Consider the following 22802-nt stretch of genomic DNA (forward strand, 5'->3'; position numbering starts at 1 on the left):
TAACAATAGACAGCTAGCTCAAGTGGTTGTTTCATGAAGTAAACTCAACAACACGTTTTCAGTGGAAAGATTTTGCGACATTTTCAAGAGTGGCTTAATAACAATAATCTTTAGATCTTATTATGTTTATCTGAACATTATGACTGAAAATCCTGCACCGTATTATTTTATCACCATCGTCATGTAGGCTACCGCGCGCAAAAGCATAGTTCGCACTGTGGATGTGATGCTATATTAATGTTGTTATTATCGTTATTATAATCTGTTGACATTGTATGGTAGGCAAGGCTTGTACAAAATTTATACAAATCACCAGTAACAATAGTAAAAATTATAACCATATGCAATCAACCACATCAACCACACTGGGCTTACAATCAGGCGAAGCCTGTTATCAATCCTAGATTACATTTGAAAAGAACGTTAATGCAGAAAACAAACATACCGGTAAGTTTATCATTACGTCTTTTAGACGTAATCACCAAAAGTATCTCACAGAGATGACAATAATTTTGTATCCTTGGTTTGATTGTATATTATTATTATGTATTTGCATCAAAGCTGTTCATATCTAAAACAACAAAATAATGCACAAACTACAAATGCACGAAGATCACAAAGAACCACTTTTGACGAAGAGCTCACTGAACATCTACTGTTACAAACTCAAATACAATGAGCGTTGGAAGAGTTGAAAGTATTCTAAACGATAAAAACAATCGGATGACACCAGGTCTGATATAAAACGAATGGAGGAGTGAATGCGACGGTTAATAAATGAAAACATGTTTTTCTTTAACCAAAAATCAAACGTAATAATAATAACCAACAATGGAGAGAAATTTAAGTCAAAGTTAATTTAAGTTAAAGGTGAGTTACTGTAAACAACTGGTCGACCCTGATGTTTCGGGATGAAGACCAGGCTTTTTTTTTTAAAGCAAAATGGAGAGAGAAAGAATTTAATTGTACAATGAATTAAAAAAAAGTTTAAAAAATTTACAACTTTTTTGAAGACATTGCTTTCATTCAGCGCAGTTGGGACATTGGTTCAGGAAAACTTTAAGTTACGGAAAAAAACGTTTCTATAAATTTTAATTTCTAACTTTAATTGAAAGAATGCAAGGGATTAGTCATCGAGTGATCATATAGGCCCACAGTCATATCAGGGTTGCAATTAGTTAACATGAGCGACTATACGCATTTTTAAACTTATGAAAACATGTTGTTTTTTTGTATTTTTATCATGACATTTATTAGCGGGAAAAACAAATTTAGGAGGCACTTCGCCTACTCTAGTCCAAGGAGTGTCTTTCCCCATTATAAGAGTAGGCAAATGTGAGTGTCACAATAAATGTGCGTAGCCCCACGGCAGGCTGCATTATATATTCTTAAATAAGTGTGCTGTTTTAATTGTGTAAATCTTGTCTTAAGTAATCTTTAATTGCGTAATCTTTTATTGCAAAACTTGCTTCTAGAATATTTTGGGTTTGTGCAATTCTGGAAACGACTTTAACTTGTTGACCAGAAGAATGAGTTATTGTGAAGTAATATTACCATAGTTTCTGGAATCTTTTGGTCAAAACAAACCTTGTATAAATAGCCGCGTTCTTTGAGTATGATTTGTAGAGTTGTACATTATGAGGATTAGAAGTAGAAAAGTTGTAATCGAAAGTATGTTGAAGACGATTGTAGAGTTCTAGTTGATAATGAACAGAATGCAAAAGTGGAAGTTTTTGTCAATTGTAAAGTTGCAGTTGCAAGTAGTAGCGTATGTCTATTTTGAAGTGGACGAAGAAATTTTCTGTATTTTTGGAAGCAATCTACAACCTCAAAAGTAAAACTGTGCGACATTTAATTGACTGTTTAACGCTTAATATCCCAATAAACTACGTCATCAATCTTTCCAAAGTCTCTTTGCGTCTAAGAGATAGAAAGAACTGGCAGTGAGTCAAATTACATCACAATGTCAGATATTAAACTTCTATTTAAGTAGATTAAGTTGACTGAACTGGAATGAAAATTAACCACCCTTACCGCACATGCCCCTTTAAAAAACGAAAAAAAATGTTTCACCTTGAAAAATTGATTAATCGCTTCTTTACAGGTGTCTTCAGAAATAAGCATGGAGTAGTAGGCTACTTGTATAAATAGCTACAAAGCTGAAAACACACAATAAAAACATATGGGAGCATATGGTGTATACCAATGCCATATTGTGAAAACCAACAGAAAAATAAGAAGGCTTTTAAAAATACAGCAGAAAAACGCCTGTGTGGTTTTTGCAAACGTAGTCTACTCGTGGGTTAAATAACAGAACGAGCCAAGTCACCCAAAAGTAGTTTTGAGAAAATGGCATTTTAAAATTTTAATTTTAAATTTAAAATGAGATATGAATTTTGAATTTTGCTGTCTGGGGATATTCAACTCTCACTGATTAATGTTATCTCGCAACGGCTAAACGATCAGTTTTGGGGTACTTGCGTTATTCTTTACAAGTGACAACGTTCAAGAGAAATTGCATTGGAATCGTAAATCGTAATACGGTACTACAGTTTTTAGTAATTTAAAATGAGCAGTCAGTTCTGAGAAACCTGTTCAGGCTAGAACTTAGCTCTTTTTGTCAGTAAAAATACGGGGCTTGAGAAACACTTTCCAGTATCAAAGCACAAAAAATGCAAAAATGGACTTAGCTCGTTCTGTTATTTAGCCCTCGTACTAGTCTACACACTTGCTGCAGTCAAAAAAATAATTCAGTTAAAAGCACAATTACAAAATTTTGGAACTTGTATCTAGGATTTAAAAATACGTAGTTTTCATGTACAAAGGAACAGTTTTTTTTCACGGTTGAATAGAAGAAGTGCTGTTGCAAAAGTTTTTTAAATATTTTACATTTATGCAAATATAATGTACACGGTTGATACAAAAGAAGTTACAAGAAAGAGCCGACTGACGATAGTAGAGGCTCCAGCGATGTAGCACTGCACCTGCGTGAGATCAAAATAAGGTTTTCCGGAGTTTGAATTCCAGAATTTCCAAATATCCCAAGTGTTGGGGCAGTGTCCCACCAAGTCGTTTACGCAAACTTCGAAAGCCCGCCACCTTGTGAACAAAAAGAGAAATTTTAAAACTAAACTAAACATGCCACAACAGACCTTCCATCTCAGAAGTTCTTAATCGAAAGTAAATTAGCCTTCTGGTGGCAAATCTCTCATTTTAAAAAGGTAAATGTAACCTATTAAAACAGTATAAACTTCATGATAGCCTAAATTCAGAAACTCTGGTTCTGCAAAAACTAGTGAGGAGTGAATTTGTTTCACTCAAGTCGGCGAGGGGAAAATAAAAGTAAGACAATTGAGGATCTCAATTTTAAAGCGATTGATTCACTAACTGAGGTGAATGGTGTAGCCTACATGCCAAAGGCTACAACGCTCGTGGGTGTAAAAACATCTCATTGAATTTTAGATGAATGACTTTGGCACACGTCTAATACTTTTAAAAAGTGTTTCACTAATTACTTCACCCCTAAAGAATGGCATATCATGTGGTGTTATTATTTTCTTAAACTTAATCAGTGGGTTAGCCAGAGCTTAGAGGAGTGTTGTAAACTCTGACTTTTTGTGATGTCACGATAACTGAATCAATAATAATAATACATCACTATTATTATTGATTCAATTATCGTGACGTCATGAACGTGGAGTTTGAAGTTTACACTGCTTTGATCAGCGCTGCGCTTCTGGACCCGATTGTAACGGCGACGTGTGTAAAGAATGATACGTACCGACATGCTTTGGAGCTTTGTTGCGTCGCGTTCTCTGATGTGACGTAACAGGTGTGAAAGCTCTCTGTCAAACCGCCGACTTCACACTTCTCCAGCGCAACTGTTAAAAAACAATCAAAAGTGAGCAGTTTGATTGTGAATGGCACAAAGTACTTCTCGTACGTTTTCAAGCAGTTGAGTGTGCAACTTATTTAAGGCATCTTGACTTATTTGGGGCATCTCAACTTATTTGGGGCATCTCAACTTATTTTAGGCATTTCATGGGACGGGAAGTTTGCACCAAAAAAAAATTGTTACTCTGACTTGTGGAAACAAAATCGAATTTGGATGATAAAAACGATGGTTCACAAATAAACTTTCAAGCAAACAAAGATAAAACATTGTAAAAAACCCTGTCTACTTCCAACCATATCTCGATTCTACTAGTTGTGTTTAGGATAGACAAACCTATCTTTGGATCCTTGCACCCTTCGTCCTCCACTGAAAAGTAGACAGAGTCACTCGCCTCCTGGCTGTTCCAGTACGGGTAGGTACTCCAAAGGATTTCATCATCACAAGCTCCCCCTTGGTACTGCACGCACGCCTGGTTTGTAAAAACATCTATTCTGTTTGAAGTAGTCTAGAGGCTAAGATGATTCTATAACTTTGGCTTTATTGCAGTATAATAAATACGGCCCATGCCGCTGCAAAGTTTCTGGAATCTCAAATATGGAATATATACTGTATTTTCAACTTCACACAAGCGGAGATTCATTCTAGTTTTGTTTTTGTTTTGATATACAACCAACCTGCGCACAATCTACCAATAGGTAAACTTCAGTCATAACAAGACTTAAACCTTCGACAAAATCTTCATATCCTCACGATTAAATAAATAAAAAGTTTGGTGGCTAATCCTATTTACTTTACACATCAACATCAGTCAAGGAGTTGTATAAGTTTTATAAAAAAGTTTGGTGGCAAATCCTATTTACTTTACACATCAACATCAGTCAAGGAGTTGTATAAGTTTTATAAAAAAAAATGAGTGATCACAAACCAAAAACATCCGAGTGAACTCCACAAGCACTCCCGACCTGAGTATCTACTGACTGGTTTTTCACCAACCATGCCTCACCTTAAATGCTTGATACCTGCAGTAGTAGTGCTGTCTTGCTTTGTGCCTCTGGTAGGTTCGCTTGTCTATCGAGCAAAGGTTGAATATATCGACAGGTCGGCATTCATCAGCTATGAGAAAAATGTTTAAAAGATGGATCAGGCTTTTATCAAAATGGCAATCACGTATTTCTCAACGCAGAACCAGCTCATTGGTCGAGTAGTTTCGTCTTCGGCTCTGATGCTGGTAGGTCTGAGATCGATTCCAGGTCGGGTCAAACAGAAGACTGTAAAAACGGTACCTTGTATTTTCGCGTAACCAAGTGAGGATCAGTTGAGTAATAATGTGGGGGCATCGTAAATCTAACAAAAATTAAAAATGAGCCCTGTCGCTTCTTCTTCTCTCGTGTTGTCGCTATATGTCAGGGCATCCGTTGGTTAGCCACTGCCTGGTGTCGTCATCGATGGAAATTAGGCCTTCTATACCATGGGGTGGTCTGTATAGCCGGCAATCCTTGATAATGTGGGCTGCCGTCTGCATTTCGCCACACTCACAAGCAGCACTCTCTGCCAAGCCCCAGCGCAACATGTCTGCACCATAGCGTCCAACACCAGTGAGCAAACGGTTACGCCTTGATGAGGCAAGTCTAGAGAGGCCATGTCCCAGCTGGTTTTCGGGCGGGGATCTGAATACTTGGCGAAGTGGAGACGAAAGGGGACGAAAGCAAGTACCTCCACGTGGTCGTCCCCGCAAGTACCTACTCTGGGAAACTAAACTTGCTACAACTGTCGCTATAAAAGTCAACATGCGGAAGAACAATCATCAGAATGGTACCCCCAGACCAAGCACAGCGCCCTTGTCAGGGCGAACAGCACCAGCTGTTGTAGGTCAAGGAGTGACCATTCTGCAACTAAATGTTGAAGGCATCACCAACGCTAAACTAGCCCTGTCGCTAAAGCACTTTAGCATTTGTAGAGCAACAATAAAAGCAGAACATTATTATCATCTTGAACACAGAAATTTAGCGCTAGCAAACAACCAACTCCAAGTGGATAACTATTTCTTTTTCAAAAAGTCAATCTGCAAACTTCAGTTTGTAAACTAGAAAGTTACCAATGGAAAAGCATTTCTATTTTTAACCAATGTTCGTTTAAAATTAGGCAAACTTTGCAACCGATTGGTGCTGTCTTTGGCTAAGGTTCGACTGCACATATAGTTTTCTATACTGTAAAAGCTGTGAGTGGACAACATGGGCAGTTGAAGTTTATGGTTCGATACCCCTGGCAGTTGTCTTTGTTTTTATTGTAAATGAGCGCATTCAACACTCTCCGTCCCGCTACAATATCTACCCAGCTGGCAAAATGGATCTTTTTTACATTGATTCATTAACGTCTGTAGACGTGTTGCCAGTTTTGCCAGCTGGATAGACTATATACAGTAAAATTAATTTCCATCCAAACTTCGTACTCACTATAGAGAACCCATTGTGGATGCGATATTAGCTGAGTTGGCTCTGTGAGTCTGATGACACGCGGTGGAAGAGGTGTTGTCTCTGCCGTAGTTTGAGCGGTTTGAGTAGTGTTCAAAGTTGTTGTGATTGTTGCTTTACTTGTGGACAATGCTGTAGTACCGATCGTGGTATACGTTACTCCTTTGCTGGTAACAACTGCAGTTGTTGAAGCGTTAGTTGTGGCCTCAATACTTTCCCTGGCGATTGCTATTTCTGCTGTAGTTTGCTCAGTGGGTGGCGCTGTTGTAGCACCTGCTGTAGTCTTGGCATTTTTTAAAGAAAGTGCAAGGTTCGTGGCTGTGGTGACTTCGACACTTTTTGGAGTGGTAAGAAGATCTTTCTCTTCAACCTGCCAACCTTCTATGCCATCAATAATAGTTTCGATCGACTCTGTAGAGTCAAGAATCTCTATGAACTCTTTTAAGGATTCGGTTGAGTCTACATTGTCGGAGATGCCTTCCGCAGCCTCCTTAGTTGGAGAAACCGTAGTTGAGTTAGGTTTGGTGGTTGTAGTCACAGGAGGATGAAGTTCCAAGTATTTTAAAGCAGCAATGGCGGATTGGAATCCTGCGTTGTAATCCAAAGCAACTTCGTTTGACCTAGAGAACAAACTTGGTAGTTAACCTAATTTATCTTAGATAATTCTAATTCTTCTTAAAGGCCTACTTCAGTCAACAATCAAAATTCAATCTCTTCAGCTTAAACGCACAATTTGGCATTGCAAAAGAAATGTAATACCTCTTAACAACTGCACTATGTATACAATCGTAGACTTTTTGCAATATTAACACTTTCGACCTATTCCTCCGAAAGATAAACATTTTGTTTAGCAAAATTGACTCCATTGGCCGTTGAAAGCTACAGTCAGCCAACTCAACATAACAATGGATGTACTGGAACTTACAAAATATTATTCTATGGAGACTAATTTATTAGACGTAGGCTACATTTATTTATTTACTCACAATAATAAAAGCTGTACAATACACAGCACGATTTATCATTTACAACCATACATTACTTGTAGTTATTTCTATCATCTGCATATCTGTCGTTGATATCCGGACCACCGACAAGTGCACCTTTCAGCAGATGAGGATTCGGAGTAGTTGTCCGAAGATATGTGAAACCACATTTTTCTGGAGGATCAGGACAGGAGCTTGCTCTTCAAAAAGAATACAAACCAATTATTGTTAGCTTTGGTTTTCTTACTGTGGTCTCAGCCAGGGTCCTGCATTTAAGAAAGATGAAAGGGTATCGCACCCTCCCCCTAAAAAGTTAGATAAATGGTCTATTCACTGGCAAGTTGTTTGGTTTTTAAATATTTATAATTGGACTAACAAAGCTTTGAAAGGTTATTCCTGGTAGTCTTGCGTACTTGTAGAGGCTTTTGACGCAAGGCCGGTTACAGAGATAGACAAAGTGAAGTTTCCTAATATTGAAGACGAGTACATGTTTTGACATAATTCGCTTGACGTTAATTGTTTTATGACCATAATATTGAGTTGTGCAATGTGCATTGCCTGTGTCTTTCTAAGGGTAGTTTAAGACGTACCTGGACCTAAACAAACAGATTCCTTACCTTCATGTTTACTCAATTTAAATTTTAATGCAAAGAAATCTAAGGCTTTTAAAGATTAGACTGTGATCATTATTGATAACCTTCTACTACTTCTTATTTTACAAAACAAGAGAAAGAGTAATATTTTTATTTTTGAAACCAAATATGTTTGACACTTTCACGGTGGGCTCGAAGTTGGTTTTCTGTGCTATCTTCCATTCAAACTAAACCTTAACCAACATTTCCATTAGCTCAGACACGATGAAAATCGTAATATTTTATAAACTCTTACCTGTGATGTGGTCTTTTGGGTGGCAACGGCCCATATCCAACTACATAGCTACCTAGCCCGCTATCTCCCAACATGTAATGAATCTGTCGTCGTGCAAACTTCCGGTATCGCTCAGGGCGGATTCCTAAGTTGGCGGCACCGAGGCAGATGAAGGAAACACCGGCAGCGTGCCTCAGTGCCCCCCACTGGTTGATGTAGACCAAGCCTTTGGGTGTGTGCCTGAAATAGAACACCACGTAAACCTCTATGAAGTTTGCTAGATGCACAAGTGGAAGAGAAAGCTAGATTATAGAGGTAACGTGAACAATATCACTATAAACATAATACAGATGTTGTCATTTTAACATCATTTTAACGTCCGATATCATCAAAATGCTGTAAAAAAGGCAAATATCTAGTTTGGAAGTCTAAATTAGGATAATCTAAAGTTAAAACTTCATCGCGCAAAAGTTTGGCTATCAAATCAGCAAATTTGTTTCTTTTTACATTGATTAGATTAAAAGATTGTTATGAAATTATAATTGACAACATTAAAAATTTTGCCGACTTTGAAACAATATAAAAAGAGTGATATGCTGACTGGAAAAAATATCTGCGTAACTCACGGATAACCGTTCTCTGGAAGAAATGAATCACAGAATTTACGGACTGCTCTTCTGTAAGGTTTCTGTTGAGTGAACTGGGCCAGGAGGAGCTGGACTCCGGCTGTCTTCTCATCCCAGAAGAACGAATGAAGATTGTCTTTACCAAGTTTGAAATGATTGTAATTGATCTACAACGCAACTTGTTTAAGTCCGGAGTGGTGATAAATCTTGGCTTGATCATTGCAATACTGCAAAGGTGAGTTTATTTGAGCTTGGAAGCATTGCAAGTAAAATAGCTGCCATCATTCTAGCATATATTTTGAGAACAATTATTCTGAACATAAAATGTACGTCGTTTTCTGGCCAAGACACGTTGCTAGATTGCTAAACCGAAAACTGTTATTCGTCTTTTACAGAACCGCAATTTAATACTTTCTTTTATCAAGATATGCAACTTAATTTGAAAGTGCTTTCTTGAATGAATGGATTGAACCATAGCGATTTATATGCACAGGCCTTGACAACGTGCGAACTGAAGGCCTGACTGAAGGCCGATGTAATTTCGATTTTGAAATCTAAACTAACTCTACTTTATATCTCTTTAAACTATAGTTTTAAAATCCAAATTGCCAAAGTGAGATCTCTGAATCTTAAACTCTTAAATTTACTTTAAAAAAAAAAAAAAAATCTTTCTCTTTTATCTGTGCTGCCAGACGCTTTTTGGATTTTCAGCACAAGTGCCAAAATCTAATTTATTATTTGTATGGTAACAGTAGCACAAAAGGAGCTCAAAATTACACAAAATTTACACAAAGACTATATTTATTAACTAATATTCAAACTATAAAGTTATACTAGCAATTTTGGTTACTAACAGATCGGCCTTCAGTCAAATTTGAAGCTGCACGTTGTCATGGCCTGTGTATAAAGGTCGACATCGTCGGCTGCATAGCCGAGTGGTGAGAGCCCTGGAATGGCAATCGAAAGGGCGCCGGTTCGACACCGTTCAAGAGCATGCGGCTGTGTCTCTGGCAGAACACTTAAAGGCATGCATGAAGTTGGACTCGAAGATTGGCTTCCATGCCTTACCGTCCACTTAATCTAAAATCTTCAACCACCAGATGTAAGCCTGGATACGACAAAAAAACAGAGGTCGCCATGGATTGAACTCACAAAAATCATAAACATTTCGAAATCAGCTGACAAAGCAATAAAACAGAAACTTTAAGTGAAATTTAATCTTGGCAATTTGCTTGGCTACTTAAATTTCATTGTAATGTCACTTTTGACAACAACAAGTACATATTATGACCAGGGATATCTAGAGAAGGGGATATGAAGGCTCGCAGCGATTGCCTTATTCTCATGATACTACCAGTACCAGGGCTGTAGTTTGTAGTGCTTTAAACATGTGGTTCTTTTTTAAATCGTAGAAAGTTTTGTGGTGCAGCTGGTACAATGAGTTACAGAGGACAGTTAGCAAATGTTACGTAGAACATATTTAAAGGATACATAGTTGGAAAGACAGTTGAAAAGTTACCAGTAAGCTGTTTTTTTAACAAAGCCTTTGCAGTAGGCTAGATGTAAAGCAAGTATATGGGTAGTTGAATTAACAAGCAACTATGAGTATGCTGTGAATATCCAGGCCTGATGCTAATAGCGCAATGCAAGTTATCATAACAAGATTTATTAAACTACTATCGGTGCCAATTGTCATTTTACGATAAACACAGCTTATTTACGATAAACAAAAGCCCTTCTATTGTCAGACGTAATAAAAGCCTTCGTATCCCCTTCTTTAGATATCCCTGATTATGACAACAATGGTGAATTGCATTGCATCACATACAATAACACAATGATGATAAAATAATAGGTTGTTTTTATGAACGTCTCTAACCTGAGCAGCTTTGAAATACATTTGATCACCAGTGGCGCTATAAAGCCACAATGCAGCCCAAACTAACTCATCTTCGAAACCTGAATAGGACCGATAGAAGCGACTCACTTCGGGTATGGACCTGTAAAAGCCAAGCACAAGCATACGATGACGACACAAACTGGCTGATTACGTGATTCATTTTAATGTTGTGGCAATCAAAGACCAACCAGTCATGACCTATTATAAGGTGTAGCAGAAAATCAGCTTGATGTTTTTCACTGAAGAGGATGCGGCAGCGGTTAAAACCCTTTGAAAGTTTGCAAAAATACCTGAATTCATCATAAAAAAGCTGTCTCACTCTAAAAACACATTTTTCCTCAATATCAAATCAATCTCAGTTTGTGGACTTATGAATAACAGAAAAAAGTTCAAAGGACACGTACCTGTGATACTCTTCCCTGAACTTATCCGCAAATTCGTATAAATCCCTTGCATGAGCTATTAGAATATCCGCATAATCCGGATCCGAATCACGGAAAAGCAAGGAAGCTGCTGCCATTGCTGCTGCTGTTTCCGCCGCCAGTTCCGTTCCTGGCCGTTGGTCCGTCACATTAAACGCCGGTCGAGGTATTAGTTCCATGTCTTCCGGTGTCAACCAGTAAGTATGTTCTACTGTTCCTGACCCGACCTAAAAGAAATGACATAAGAACATTACTTTGCTGGACACACAGCTCCGCTTTTCTGCCACATGAGAAGGGTCAATTGCCAATTTGAAAATTGTTTTTCGTTTCGATACAAGTTGCTTTCAAGAAGAAAAATTAAATTTCTTAAAATCCAACACCACTACTCCTATATAATCCATAAAATGTAGCCTACAATAGTTTGTAAATCAGAAAAAAAACGTAGTAATTCTAGTGTAGCAGATAAGCCAAAGCGAATGTAGTTTCTTAAACCGTTGATCTGAAATTCCTAGATGACATCAGTGCATAAGCGGCTGTAGGTAAACAAAAATTGTTTAAATGTCTGTCATTTTAGACCTATTTTGGGTATAGTTTAGTCACGTAAACAAAACACCATTGGCTGCTTAGAACGTCTTTATGCTGGCTTTGAGTTTTTGGGAAAATCACAGAGCAAGCAAATATTCCGTACTTGTGGGCCAAATGGTAAGCAACTGTATCGGTCATTATGTCGAAAGCTGTAGTAAAGTGTAGTTGAAAGAAAAAATGACTGCTTTTTCGGAATGATCATTCCCAATATATCCCAAAATAAGTGTAACATTCCAGGCACCAATTTATGTGCGGATCAGTGATCTGCGCTTATCCATCTCGGGGAGTTGCTCTCAAAGATAATGTTCATTTCACGAATACACAAGATTTCAAGAGCAAACTCAATTGTCGGTCATTTTACACATTGCAATTTTGTGACTTTGGCTTCAATCTGTACACCCTTAATTTGTCACGATGCATGTAAATGCTGCTTTATAATGATCCTGGAATAAGTTACTGGTTACCATTTTGCATCAATGCAGATGTCACTTACCTGGCCATACAAGACGTATTTGCTGACGTGGCACTTAATGAAGTAGTCAGTGGCCCATTTGACGGCCTTCATTCCATTGTCCATCTCCCCTACGGCCTCGTAAGCATCGCGGTACTGCAGCAAACCCCATGTCAACACAGTAGTGGTGTATGCCATGGGGAAGTTGAATTTAACGTAATCTCCTGCATCGAAGTATCCCCCGCTGCAAAAGATCATTTTTATCCCAAGTATACATTAACACCGAGTTTCCAAAATTGTAAAAATCTTTTGTACTTAAGACGAAGGTTGTTTCTTTAATTTGTTGACTTCACAAACCTCAGATTTGTTCCATTGTAACCGACGTCATCAACAAAGGCTGATCGTCTCCATGGCACCCGGTTGTCATTAGGTAGTTCCCCTGCCCGCTGTGCCTCATAGAACAGCAAAGACAAGTGCAGCACCTCCCCATAATCGTGTTTGATGGAGAATGTGTCAGAAACAGCCGCGTTTAGTTCTTCTGGATTTGGTTCTGAAAATGTCTCTCCAGTCACCTGAGACATTTCAAAACAAAACTAAAGTGAAACATTTGTCGAACCATCAGTATTAAAAGTTCATTTATGAGGTAGGACATCTCGTTTAAGAAGTGTTTTGCAACACAAGAAACTCGAATTGGCTCAACAAAATAGGTAAATGTGGACGTGTGGTTGGCAATGAAAAAAGCTTGCAAGCATACATCATGCCTACAGTTCAATGTAATGTTTATCGGATAAATTTTTACAAAGGCTAAAATTTGTGAAGCCCCGAGTGAAGGAAAAGCCTGGCCATAGCTACTTATATTAATCACAATCTAAAAGAGTGCATGGAATTGCAAAATGAAATGTGCATGAAAAGAAAAAAGGCTGAAGAGCACTGGACTAAGATTAGCCATTCTCTTTGTAAATTGGGCAAAGTCAGAACAGCTATTAAACTGAAAAGATAAACGGACAATGGCAGGCAAAAGAAGCAAACTGGAAATTGTTTGACCGCAGCATTTTATGCCCATTGTCGTTATTGAAGCTTAAGCTAGACAAAACTGTGCTTTTGACACTTGTATCTTCATCCTACACTCGTAGCCTATATCCTTAGTAAAGGACCAGTCAATCATAAACGAACCTGGATCTCCAATATGCCAGCAGCCAGAGTTTGCAAGCCAGCGTTGTAGTCAAGAGCAACGGAATTCCCCTTGTAGTCATTACGACTGTCAACGTACGTATCCCATCTGCAAGGAAACGTTCATCAGATCAGCTTGTTTGTGGGAAGTTTTAAATAAAACAACTATTAACCCAGACAGCAAAATTTGTCACTTTTACAAATTGTGCTGTTTGGGAAAGTATTTACCACAAGGAAAGATTATCTTGGCAATATTATTGTAAACTTAATTTTTAACAAACGTATGTGTTCAAATAAATCTATTTAAACCAATTACCATGAGTAAACCTAACATGGGAAAAACTCTTTACACTTTATCCAATCATTTGATTCAGTATAATTATTGTGTAAGCTACTTTGTCTCAGCCATGTAATTTATTAGCACATCAAGCCACCTGGTATACTCTTTATCCTGTATGACGTTAAAGATATTAACAGATGCAAATAAAATTGTTATTTTTCAGAAAGTTTTGCAGCGACTTTTACTTTGATCTTTCGTCTCGTCTCTGTGGATAGTTCTATAGGTCAATTCTTTGTAAAGTTTCGATATTACTATATTACGATATTACAGATATTCTGATTACCTGTCCGGGCCCCCAACCAGAGCCCCAGTCAGCTCCTGTGGGTTGGGTCGATCAGCCTCTTTGTTATCCCATGTGCATGGGGCTGGTGGGTCTGGACATGAACTGGCCCGGTGGTAAGGTCGAGTGGGAGGATTTTTTCCGAACCCAACAACGTAACTGCGGCCTCCATCACCTGAGGATTCCAAAATATACAAACTTTCTAAAAGCTGTAAGCAGTTTGCCATATTTTATATTCATATTATACATATTTATATATTTAAAAAGTTGTAGTTATTAGAAAATGTCTTGTAGTCTCTTGTAACACATTCTGCTTTTAGTTTCGTAACAGGAGTAACATTCATAAAGATTGTTGTTATTTCGATGTGTGGCAGACGGCTGTGTCATGAGCAAAAAATGCATTGAGGAAACTTTCAAAAGAATCTAAAATAATGTTGCTATTCTTAACATTTTGACTCGAAAAATAAGAGAAAATTATCTAAACCTTTTAGTTGGTCTACTCCATATGGTTCAATTTAAAAATAAATTTATTGCTGTCAGATAAAGGAATAACAATAATCTTGGATCTGCAACATTTCACCATTCTTTCTCGAATTTGCTCTCCTTATTGATATAACTCATCATCTGACGGTATATCAAAAAAAGGCAATATACATATGAGACTCCTTTTTAAATAGCAGTGAAGCTAGCAGAAGAAGTGAATTTAGCAGTGAAGTCTTTTATCTCTCCAGATAAATATTAGACCCACAAATAAGTCTGGGGCTATAAATAGGTTCACACAACATACCTAGCATGTAGGCAAGCTGACGGAAAGCAAATTTTCTGTAGATTTCTGGTCTAAGCCCCATTTTGGCCGCGACTAAGCACAACGCCCCAACGTTAGCCGCATGGCGGAGTGGGCCCCATTCGTTTACGAAAACCAGCCCCCGTGGAGTGTACAGGGAAGCCCTTCCGGGGAGGAGTGAGTCGCAAAAATTCATGACATCTAGACGGTAATCCTCCCTGCACCAAGTAGAGTTTGTGTTGTTGCATCATAAACAAGTAGAAAAAGTAACCATTATTATTGTTGTGTTACGCCTTTGTTGTCACATGTAACTTTGTTGAATCACAAACACGTCAAGCTAAGCAACCCTACAACGTTCAACATGGACAATTGTAAGTAGCGTTGTGAATGTATTACTGAAAAGAAGCATAAAACATTACGGTAATATTATTATTGTATTATTTCGGTTCCATAAACGCTGAGGTGCTAGACAACTTCATGTCTGACTCTGCTACGCTTGACAGGAAAGGAGGTAGGCTACCAGGTCTTGTCAATTGTTTAACGAAAACATAGACCTGTATGGAACTAATCTCATGCATGTACAATTTTGAACATGATACTTGACAGTGCCATATATTGGCTGCACAGTGCACACAGATCTTTCTTATCAAACCCTTTGTCTGTTAAGAGAGGCAAAGTAGTGCTTTTATGTATTGTATTGTATCCCACCTAAAGAAACTTTTCCTCAGTAAAAGTTATAGATATTTTACAAATGCTACTCACTCTTCGGTTATCTGAGCCAGCAACACCAGAGCTCCAGCTCTTTTATCGTCCCAACTAAATGACGTCAGATTAGATTTATCCGGGTTCGCTTTCAATCTCTTCTTTGCCAGAGAAATGTAGTTCTCATTCTTAGTAGCCTTGTAGAGCCATAGAGCCGCCCAAGCAAGTTCGTCGTGGAAGCCATTCCATGACCTGTGATCATTTCAAAAAAATGAAGTCAGTTTCACAGATAGATAAAAATGGTACAGCCAGATAGACAAAAATGATACAGCCAGCCCAAGAGACTATCAGTAAATACTCTCGCAATAGTCAAACACAATATAGACAAGGCATTCTGAGGGCCCTGAATGTCCGCACTGTGAATGCAGCTTTAAGGAAGTCGATCACCTGATCAAGGATTGCCCAGCCATCAAATTGACGGCGGACATAGAGTGATGTATAGCCTACATGTGGTGTCATTTTCAGAAACTGATTGAAACACGAAAAAGACAGCATATAAACATCATATGCACACCATACGGTTTTACTCTACCTAACAAACCTTTTTTTAACACACTAACTTCGCTTTCTTGAAGTTGCTTTGTTAAAACTCAAGCACATAAATCTTTTGTCTTGGCCAACATTGAGTCTTCTTAAAGTCAAACGAGTTTGCGTTTGCTTTTTAACGATATAGTTTTGTTGCTTGGTAGTAGTAAGCGACTCACTTGTACGAGGCTGCTGCTTCTGGAATGCTTTCGCTGTATACACCTTGGTACCTCGTAGCCAGCATGAACAGCTGTTCCGCATGTCTAACCAGCTCACTACATTATAAAATTATCGATTTATTGCGTTTCTCTATGTATATTGTGGTAAGAGTTAGAAATACCCACAGAAACGCGGCATACCTAATTTGTGATGATTTTGTTAATACAATTTTATTATTTTGCACCAGCTATGGTATTCATGTACCAACCTCCATCATATAATTACTTATCAATTAAATTGAAATTTGTGTTTTTTTGTGCATTATTGTCACTAATACAAACAGTAGAGTTGACAGGGAGGTCCAGGAGGTACTTTTGGCACGAGATCGGGATAATTTTAGAAGTCGGGAATCTCTTAAAAGGGCTCTAAAACATGAAAGAACCAAAGCATGTTCTTTGGATACAGTGCGTTTTTCTTATAACTGTCTTGATTAGGGGCCCAAATATCTCATTTGTTCCGGGGCTGAAATATCCTTTCAACGTCCCTGACTACAAACGTATTACCATTAAAATAAGCTTGATTAAATGTTTGTTGATAGTTAAATCATTTTTCAATGCACTGCTAAAATAAGTACAAGGCTTCTGAGCTTTTCACTTCTTTGCTTATGAAGTAAATGAGGGAAACGAACAAGACTTTCAAAGACCTTTGTGTCTCACAATGCACGCACGGCCTATGGACGCCTGATTGGTTGTACCTGGAGTATGTTGCATTCGTTTGATTAAAGACAATCGCGGTGGCCGCCATTGCTGCCGCTGCTTCCGCGGCGAGGTCTGAACCGCGATTCCTGCGATCTATTTTATAAATCGGTCGGTTGTCGGAATTAAATTCCTCGGGTCTTCCCCAAAATTGAGAATCCAATGCCGGGGACGATACCTGGATAAATAAACAATGCAACTTGTATAACAAAATATATCTAAAGTTCAAAATAAACTATCAATGCAGTTGAACAGCGCTAACTTTGAAGCAAAACAAAAAGAGATTAAGTTAGGGGGGTCGCTTATTGTAGTTGTCAATATAATCAGCTAAAACATTTTTTGTGAAGAAATTTGACTAGAATACTGTGTTCCGAAAGTTAGTGCAAACCGCTTCTATCACAGCGAACCCAAACTATCAGGCTAAAACAGGTCGTTAATATCTACATTGTGAAGTAAGCAACGATCATGCTGCTAAAAGCGAAACTCAATCTATTGCAAGAAGAAATTGATTGAACACATTTCACCAAGTTGTGGAAGATATTTTATTGCACTCAAACCAAACCTGTGACTATGTAACATGACGTAATAGACACTAACTTTTGATTCAGCCGTCAAAGCGTTACAAACAATCAAGAAAAAGTTACCTGCGCGTAGAAAACAAATGGAGACACATGACACTTGATGAAGTAATCAGTTGTCCACTTGAGGGCGTTCATGATATGTGGGATCTGATGGGAGGCAAGATAAGCATTGCGGAACTCCAAAAGTCCCCAAGCTAGGAATGTGGTGGAGAATGCCATCGGATAGTTGTACTTAACATATCCCCCGTCTGTCGCAGAACATATTTATCACGAATGAAATCGTTTGATTTGCTTTGAACAAATTTTTTTCATTTCAAACTTGCTTCTCCTTGAGCAACATGAATGTAATCCATATTTTCGAGTAATTTTAACGACTTCGGGGAAGATTTGTAGCGTATTACTACAAGAACGATTTCTGCAGTGTTAATGCTGCTCGGAGACACTTTGAAATCCAAACAAAAATTAAATCCTTCTTAACAAGACGCATTAGAGTTTATAGAAAGATAAAAAGTAGCAAAATGTGTATGAAAAGAAATCATTTGGAATTTCTTGACAGGTCTTATGAAGACTAATTTGTATTCGAGGCTGCCCTGTTTTGCTATCAAACAAACGAGTTGTTATGACGTAAGACAACATAAACGCGCTTGTGAAGATCTCCGATGTAGGCTGCGTTAGACAATGATGGATGCTTACCAACGTAATATCCTCCGCTGAGATCAACCATATCTGGCAAGCCGTCCTTCAAGGCCGAATGAGACCTCCATTTAATCCGGTTACCGCTTGATAGCGCTCCCGATCTCTGCGCTTCGAAAAAGAGCAGTGACTTGGTGATGACGTCACGAAGATTGTAGCGAAGGTTAAAATCTTTTAAGTTGGGAACCGGGGTAGTGGTGGTGGCGGCGGAAGTGCTAAAAAATATTAATAAATATCATGTTTTGAGCAGGGTGCAGCTAACAGTAGGTACAGTTAGCTATAGTGTTTTGAGCTGGGTAGGCTACTTGACTTATATGACAATGCACATGGGAATCCATTGATTTTGAGAAAAGCCAATCTGTTCCCAAAATTCTTAACACCTGGCCGGTGGTCTAAGCCTCCACAAGTGTGAGTGCCAGAAATTGACCGAATGCAATTTAAGGAGAACCCATCTTTGTCTGATAGTACACATCTCTTCTAATCAGCTGTTGCATAGACCAGTGGTTCCCAACTCATGGGTCGCGACCCAAAGTTGGGTGGCCTGATAATTTTTTTGAGTCGCTTGTTTTCAGGCATATTGTATCTTGGGCGAAAAAAAAAAACAATGAAAAAATTTAAAACGTGACGAGATCGATCACAAAACTGGAAAATATAAACACAAGTCATGAAGCGTTTCATGTCGAGACATCGGAAAGCTTTGTAGCATGATCGTAGTGCAAGAAGTTTTAACAATTTTCGCTTTTATTATTGTTATTACTATTATTAAATGTAAACCCAACAAAAATTTCAGTCTCAAACATAAATAAACTTGACAAAGTTACGGGATATATATTGTAACGTGCACTATATGTCACGAACGCTATGTCGGACAAACTATGACAAAGTTTTTCACACGTTGGACCACGTATAGTCTTGTGTGGTAAAACGCATCAAAGACAAAGCCCCAAGTGCTGCATGGACTTATTGCTTTCTCCACAGAAAGGCCTTTGCTGCACTTGGGGCTGGTAAAATTAAAATAATTTAACTGCACTTGTCTCAAGAGCTGCACGAAGCGTTGAATGATGTGAAGTGTGTAAACTTCATCAAAACAAGTCCAGTAAATCGACATTTGTTTTCGTCTTTGTTTATTCTGATTGTTATCAAGCATTGCTGTTGCACACAGAAGTGCGATAGTTGTCACGAGGTCGTGTGCTGAAGCGAGTTTGTAATTTGCGGGAAGAGATTGCTATCTTCCTGAGGCAACAGAACTGTGTGAGATTCGCTGAGAAGTTTTTGCAAGAAGATTTCAAGGCAAAAGTTGCTTACCTTGCCGATATATTTGACTCTCTGAATTCTCTATGCAAGGCAACGGTTTTACGGTTTGATCGCGCCGCAAAAGTTTCTGCTTAACACAAAAAACTCATAATCTGTAAAAGTTATGTCACCAGAGATGAGTACGACATATTTCCTCAGCTAACGCAATATATCTGTGGCAATGAAGTTGATATTAAGCAAACGATATAATTAGATACATGGAACAGTTTGCCAAAAAGTTTGCGCACTACTATGGAGAATCTCTAACACTTAATAACCAAAATGATTGGATAATTGATCCATTTGTTGGAAAAGATCTGCCTCAATTTTCCATCCATGTTGCAGAACAGTTTATGGACCTAACAACAGAAGTAGCAAACCGTATTTTTTTGCGTCCTTCAAAAACAAATACTCCAAAGATTCTGCAAACATCCACTTTTGGGCTTCCATGTACAAAGTGTATTCCACAGTTTCACAATTAGTGATTCAAAAACAGATTCTATTTGCAACAACTTGGCTTTGTAAGATTGGATTTAGCGACATGTGTGTATTGAAAACTGAACAGCGAAACCAACTGGAAGTTAAAGCCGACATGCGGCTATGCCTAAGCAAAATAACGCCTCGATTTGAAAAACTCACTGACAGCAAGCCAGCACAGCTATCTCATCAGTGATTTGATAAACATATTAGTTTCGGAAACAGTTACTGCTTTTGTGCTGCTGTTTGTTTGCAACACAATCTTGTATGGCTTTTAAAATATTACGACAATTTGCTTGGATCGCAAGATTTTACGAAACTGAATTTATTTTAAAAACGGGTCGCCTTAAAAACGAGTTGGGAACCACTGGCGTAGACAATGAGGTCCAGGGGATGCTATTGACCCGGGTTGATGATATAAACCAGGATTCTCTCTATGGAGTTTGGGAACAAAAAACACCTGGATTCTTTTTGAGCTATTTTTTAGAAATGTCTTGTTTTGGGAACAAGGCGTTTCATTGGTAGGCCTACTGGGCCCAAGATCATTCTCTTAACGGCCCTCCCTCTGTACGATACTTACGTTGTTGTTGTTGTAGATGAAATGAGGGTTGAAGTTGTAACAAGGTTGGATTCCACCACTGGAGGGAGCCATGAATCCAAAGGCGATAGAGTGGAATTGGTTGGCGAGGTTGGCGCTCTATGTGGATATGTGATTAAAGATATTTACGGCAGTCGTCTTTTATAATCGTCTTAGTTTATTTATGGGTAAATACTTTTTAAAGATTACTTAAAATAACATAAGAAAACATTTCACAATCTCTGTTTGGATAAGGATCCAGAAATACGTTGTCAAGCCGCACTTGCAAATTCAAATCTTACACGAATGGTAAAGTAGGCTACTTACACCGTTGGTAGAGTGTCTCCTGTAATTCCAGTTGCATCAGCTCTGGCCAAAGCTTCTGGAAGCGTTTCCACTGCGTTCATCAACGGTATAAAACGTACTTCTGCAGTCGGTGTCGAAGAACATTCTTCAAAACAAAGAAACATGACACTGAAGTAAGTCTTGCTCAGTAATCTTCTTGAAACGAAAACCAAACATGATGAGAAAGTGCCAGATCGCTTGAAGAGACAGGTCCAGCGCTTCGTCTTGCACGGTCTCTTATTCGTTGTACCCCTGTTGCGAGTTTGTTGTTTCACTTCACTAGCGCTTGAAGCAAAAGCACAATACGTTTTGTTTCTATTACTAATAGACTACTAGTATAGAAATATGTCGAAGCAAGGTTTCATTTGACGTCAGCTTTTTTGACTTGTTTTCTTTTCAAATCGGTACGACTCTATAGGCTACTAGTGGCGAAGCGTGGCCATTTCTTTAAGTATTTAGGCTACGTTTTTTAGCAACTTTTGAGATATACACTCTACTTGTATTTAAAAAAACAGCTCGAAGCAAATACAAGTAAGACTGTATACTCAAAGTTTATTGGAAAAACTGAACACTCAAAAAAATGGTCACGCTTCTTCTTCTTCATGCGTTTGAGGCCGCCGCAGATCACATTGTTACATCCAGGCGCAGCAGCCAATGGATTGTGTGTTCAATGTTCATCGAGCGTTGTGAGATCCACATATGTCCTGGGGTTGATATACAGGACAATAGTAGATAATGTGGTGTGCAGTCTGAGATCACGGTTACGCTACGCTATGGGGATCCACTGCAACATTTAAAAAAGAACTTGGCACTGCTCATGTAGCCGACTCACTTCCTTCGCAAAAGAAACGTCGTTTCCCTGAAGCATCTCTGTGCAGAAATACATTATAATCTTCGTTTTGGACGATAAAAAGTTTCTTGTTTGGATGCTTTCCCGTCACTTTACCTTCATAAAACTGAATAAAAAATATTATAAAAAAGATGTTGGAAACATTGACGATGAGAAAATAACGTATTTTAATACTGTAAAACCTCACCTTGAAATGCTCGATTTCAATGTTAAAAGTGATGTTGATCAGCCATCCATAGCGGTAGTCTCTAACCACAGGAAAGTCAACTCTAGCTGTAAATCCTCCAGGATACTTGTCAGTGACCGTAAAGTCTCCTTTCATCACGTAGTACGATGAACAATGTGAAGACTTTTGCAAGGACAGAAGTGCCAAAACATACAAGGCTTTCATGTCCTATGTATCTATAAAACTAAAACGGTTGATATGTTATTTATTTGAGAAAGATTGCCAGCTTTTGATGAAATGTCTTCATTCGTAGCAGTTTTGCCAAATGGGGAATTTTGTCACAAACTTGAAAAAAATTACGCCTAAAGGTTATTTAAGTTAGTACAAAACATTTTAATTGGTAAAGTCTTGAAGTGAGGAAAGAGAGAAAGGCCTAAATTATAAGCATTGGTAGCATCGCTGTTTAAGAGGGCAAAGACCCTTTTTTAGAGATCACCAAAATTTGGAAGAGAAGCATCTTCAAAGCAAAGTGATGAAGACCTATTTTTAGAGCTTCAACAATATTGCAACTGAGGAATTTTGGAAGCGAAAATGAAATTCACTTGAAGGTGTTTGACAACACAATTGGTAGATTTTTAGTATTTCCCAACCGACAAACAGTAGGAACGTGGTAGTTTATTGTAATGATGGAGACTACACTGCCACAGATATTGTGTCTGGTTATTGTTAACAAAGTGCTTGATCTTACAGTATTTAACTTCAGAAGCATTGAAAAAAATAGTCCTAGACATAATAAATAGTCCTCTTTCATTTTGAATAGGTTACTACCTGTACCCTAGTTG

At 38.3% G+C, this 22802-nt stretch overlaps 1 protein-coding gene across 1 annotated transcript; it reads right to left on the minus strand.

Moving 5' to 3' along the window:
* Positions 1 to 2891: 2891 nt before the first annotated feature.
* LOC145781308 (uncharacterized) lies at positions 2892 to 22185 on the minus strand. Its single transcript, XM_082593085.1, has 24 exons — positions 21982 to 22185; positions 21777 to 21900; positions 20927 to 21050; positions 20603 to 20719; positions 18253 to 18467; positions 17623 to 17807; positions 16978 to 17156; positions 16244 to 16339; positions 15540 to 15731; positions 14781 to 14995; positions 13997 to 14168; positions 13377 to 13482; positions 12561 to 12775; positions 12246 to 12447; positions 11150 to 11394; positions 10725 to 10845; positions 8846 to 9012; positions 8241 to 8459; positions 7409 to 7552; positions 6349 to 6986; positions 4899 to 5008; positions 4229 to 4364; positions 3782 to 3881; positions 2892 to 3099 (listed from the first exon to the last, which is right to left on the minus strand). Exons 1-24 carry the CDS (start codon positions 22183 to 22185, stop codon positions 2892 to 2894), a joined length of 4434 nt encoding a protein of 1477 aa, XP_082449211.1.
* Positions 22186 to 22802: the final 617 nt, after the last annotated feature.

The sequence above is a fragment of the Aplidium turbinatum genome, chromosome 12 (assembly GCF_918807975.1).
Source record: "Aplidium turbinatum chromosome 12, kaAplTurb1.1, whole genome shotgun sequence".
Classification (NCBI taxonomy): domain Eukaryota; kingdom Metazoa; phylum Chordata; class Ascidiacea; order Aplousobranchia; family Polyclinidae; genus Aplidium; species Aplidium turbinatum.

Bases quoted from the DNA above. Each gene is read 5' to 3' on its own strand.
- LOC145781308 (XM_082593085.1), bottom strand. From the start codon at position 22,185: ATGAAAGCCTTGTATGTTTTGGCACTTCTGTCCTTGCAAAAGTCTTCA. The intron at 12,776-13,376 runs GTTCGTTTATGA...GAAATGTCTCAG, and splicing joins CTGGCATATTGGAGATCCAG to GTGACTGGAGAGACATTTTC. The intron at 11,395-12,245 runs GTAAGTGACATC...CATTTCTTTTAG, and splicing joins AATACGTCTTGTATGGCCAG to GTCGGGTCAGGAACAGTAGA.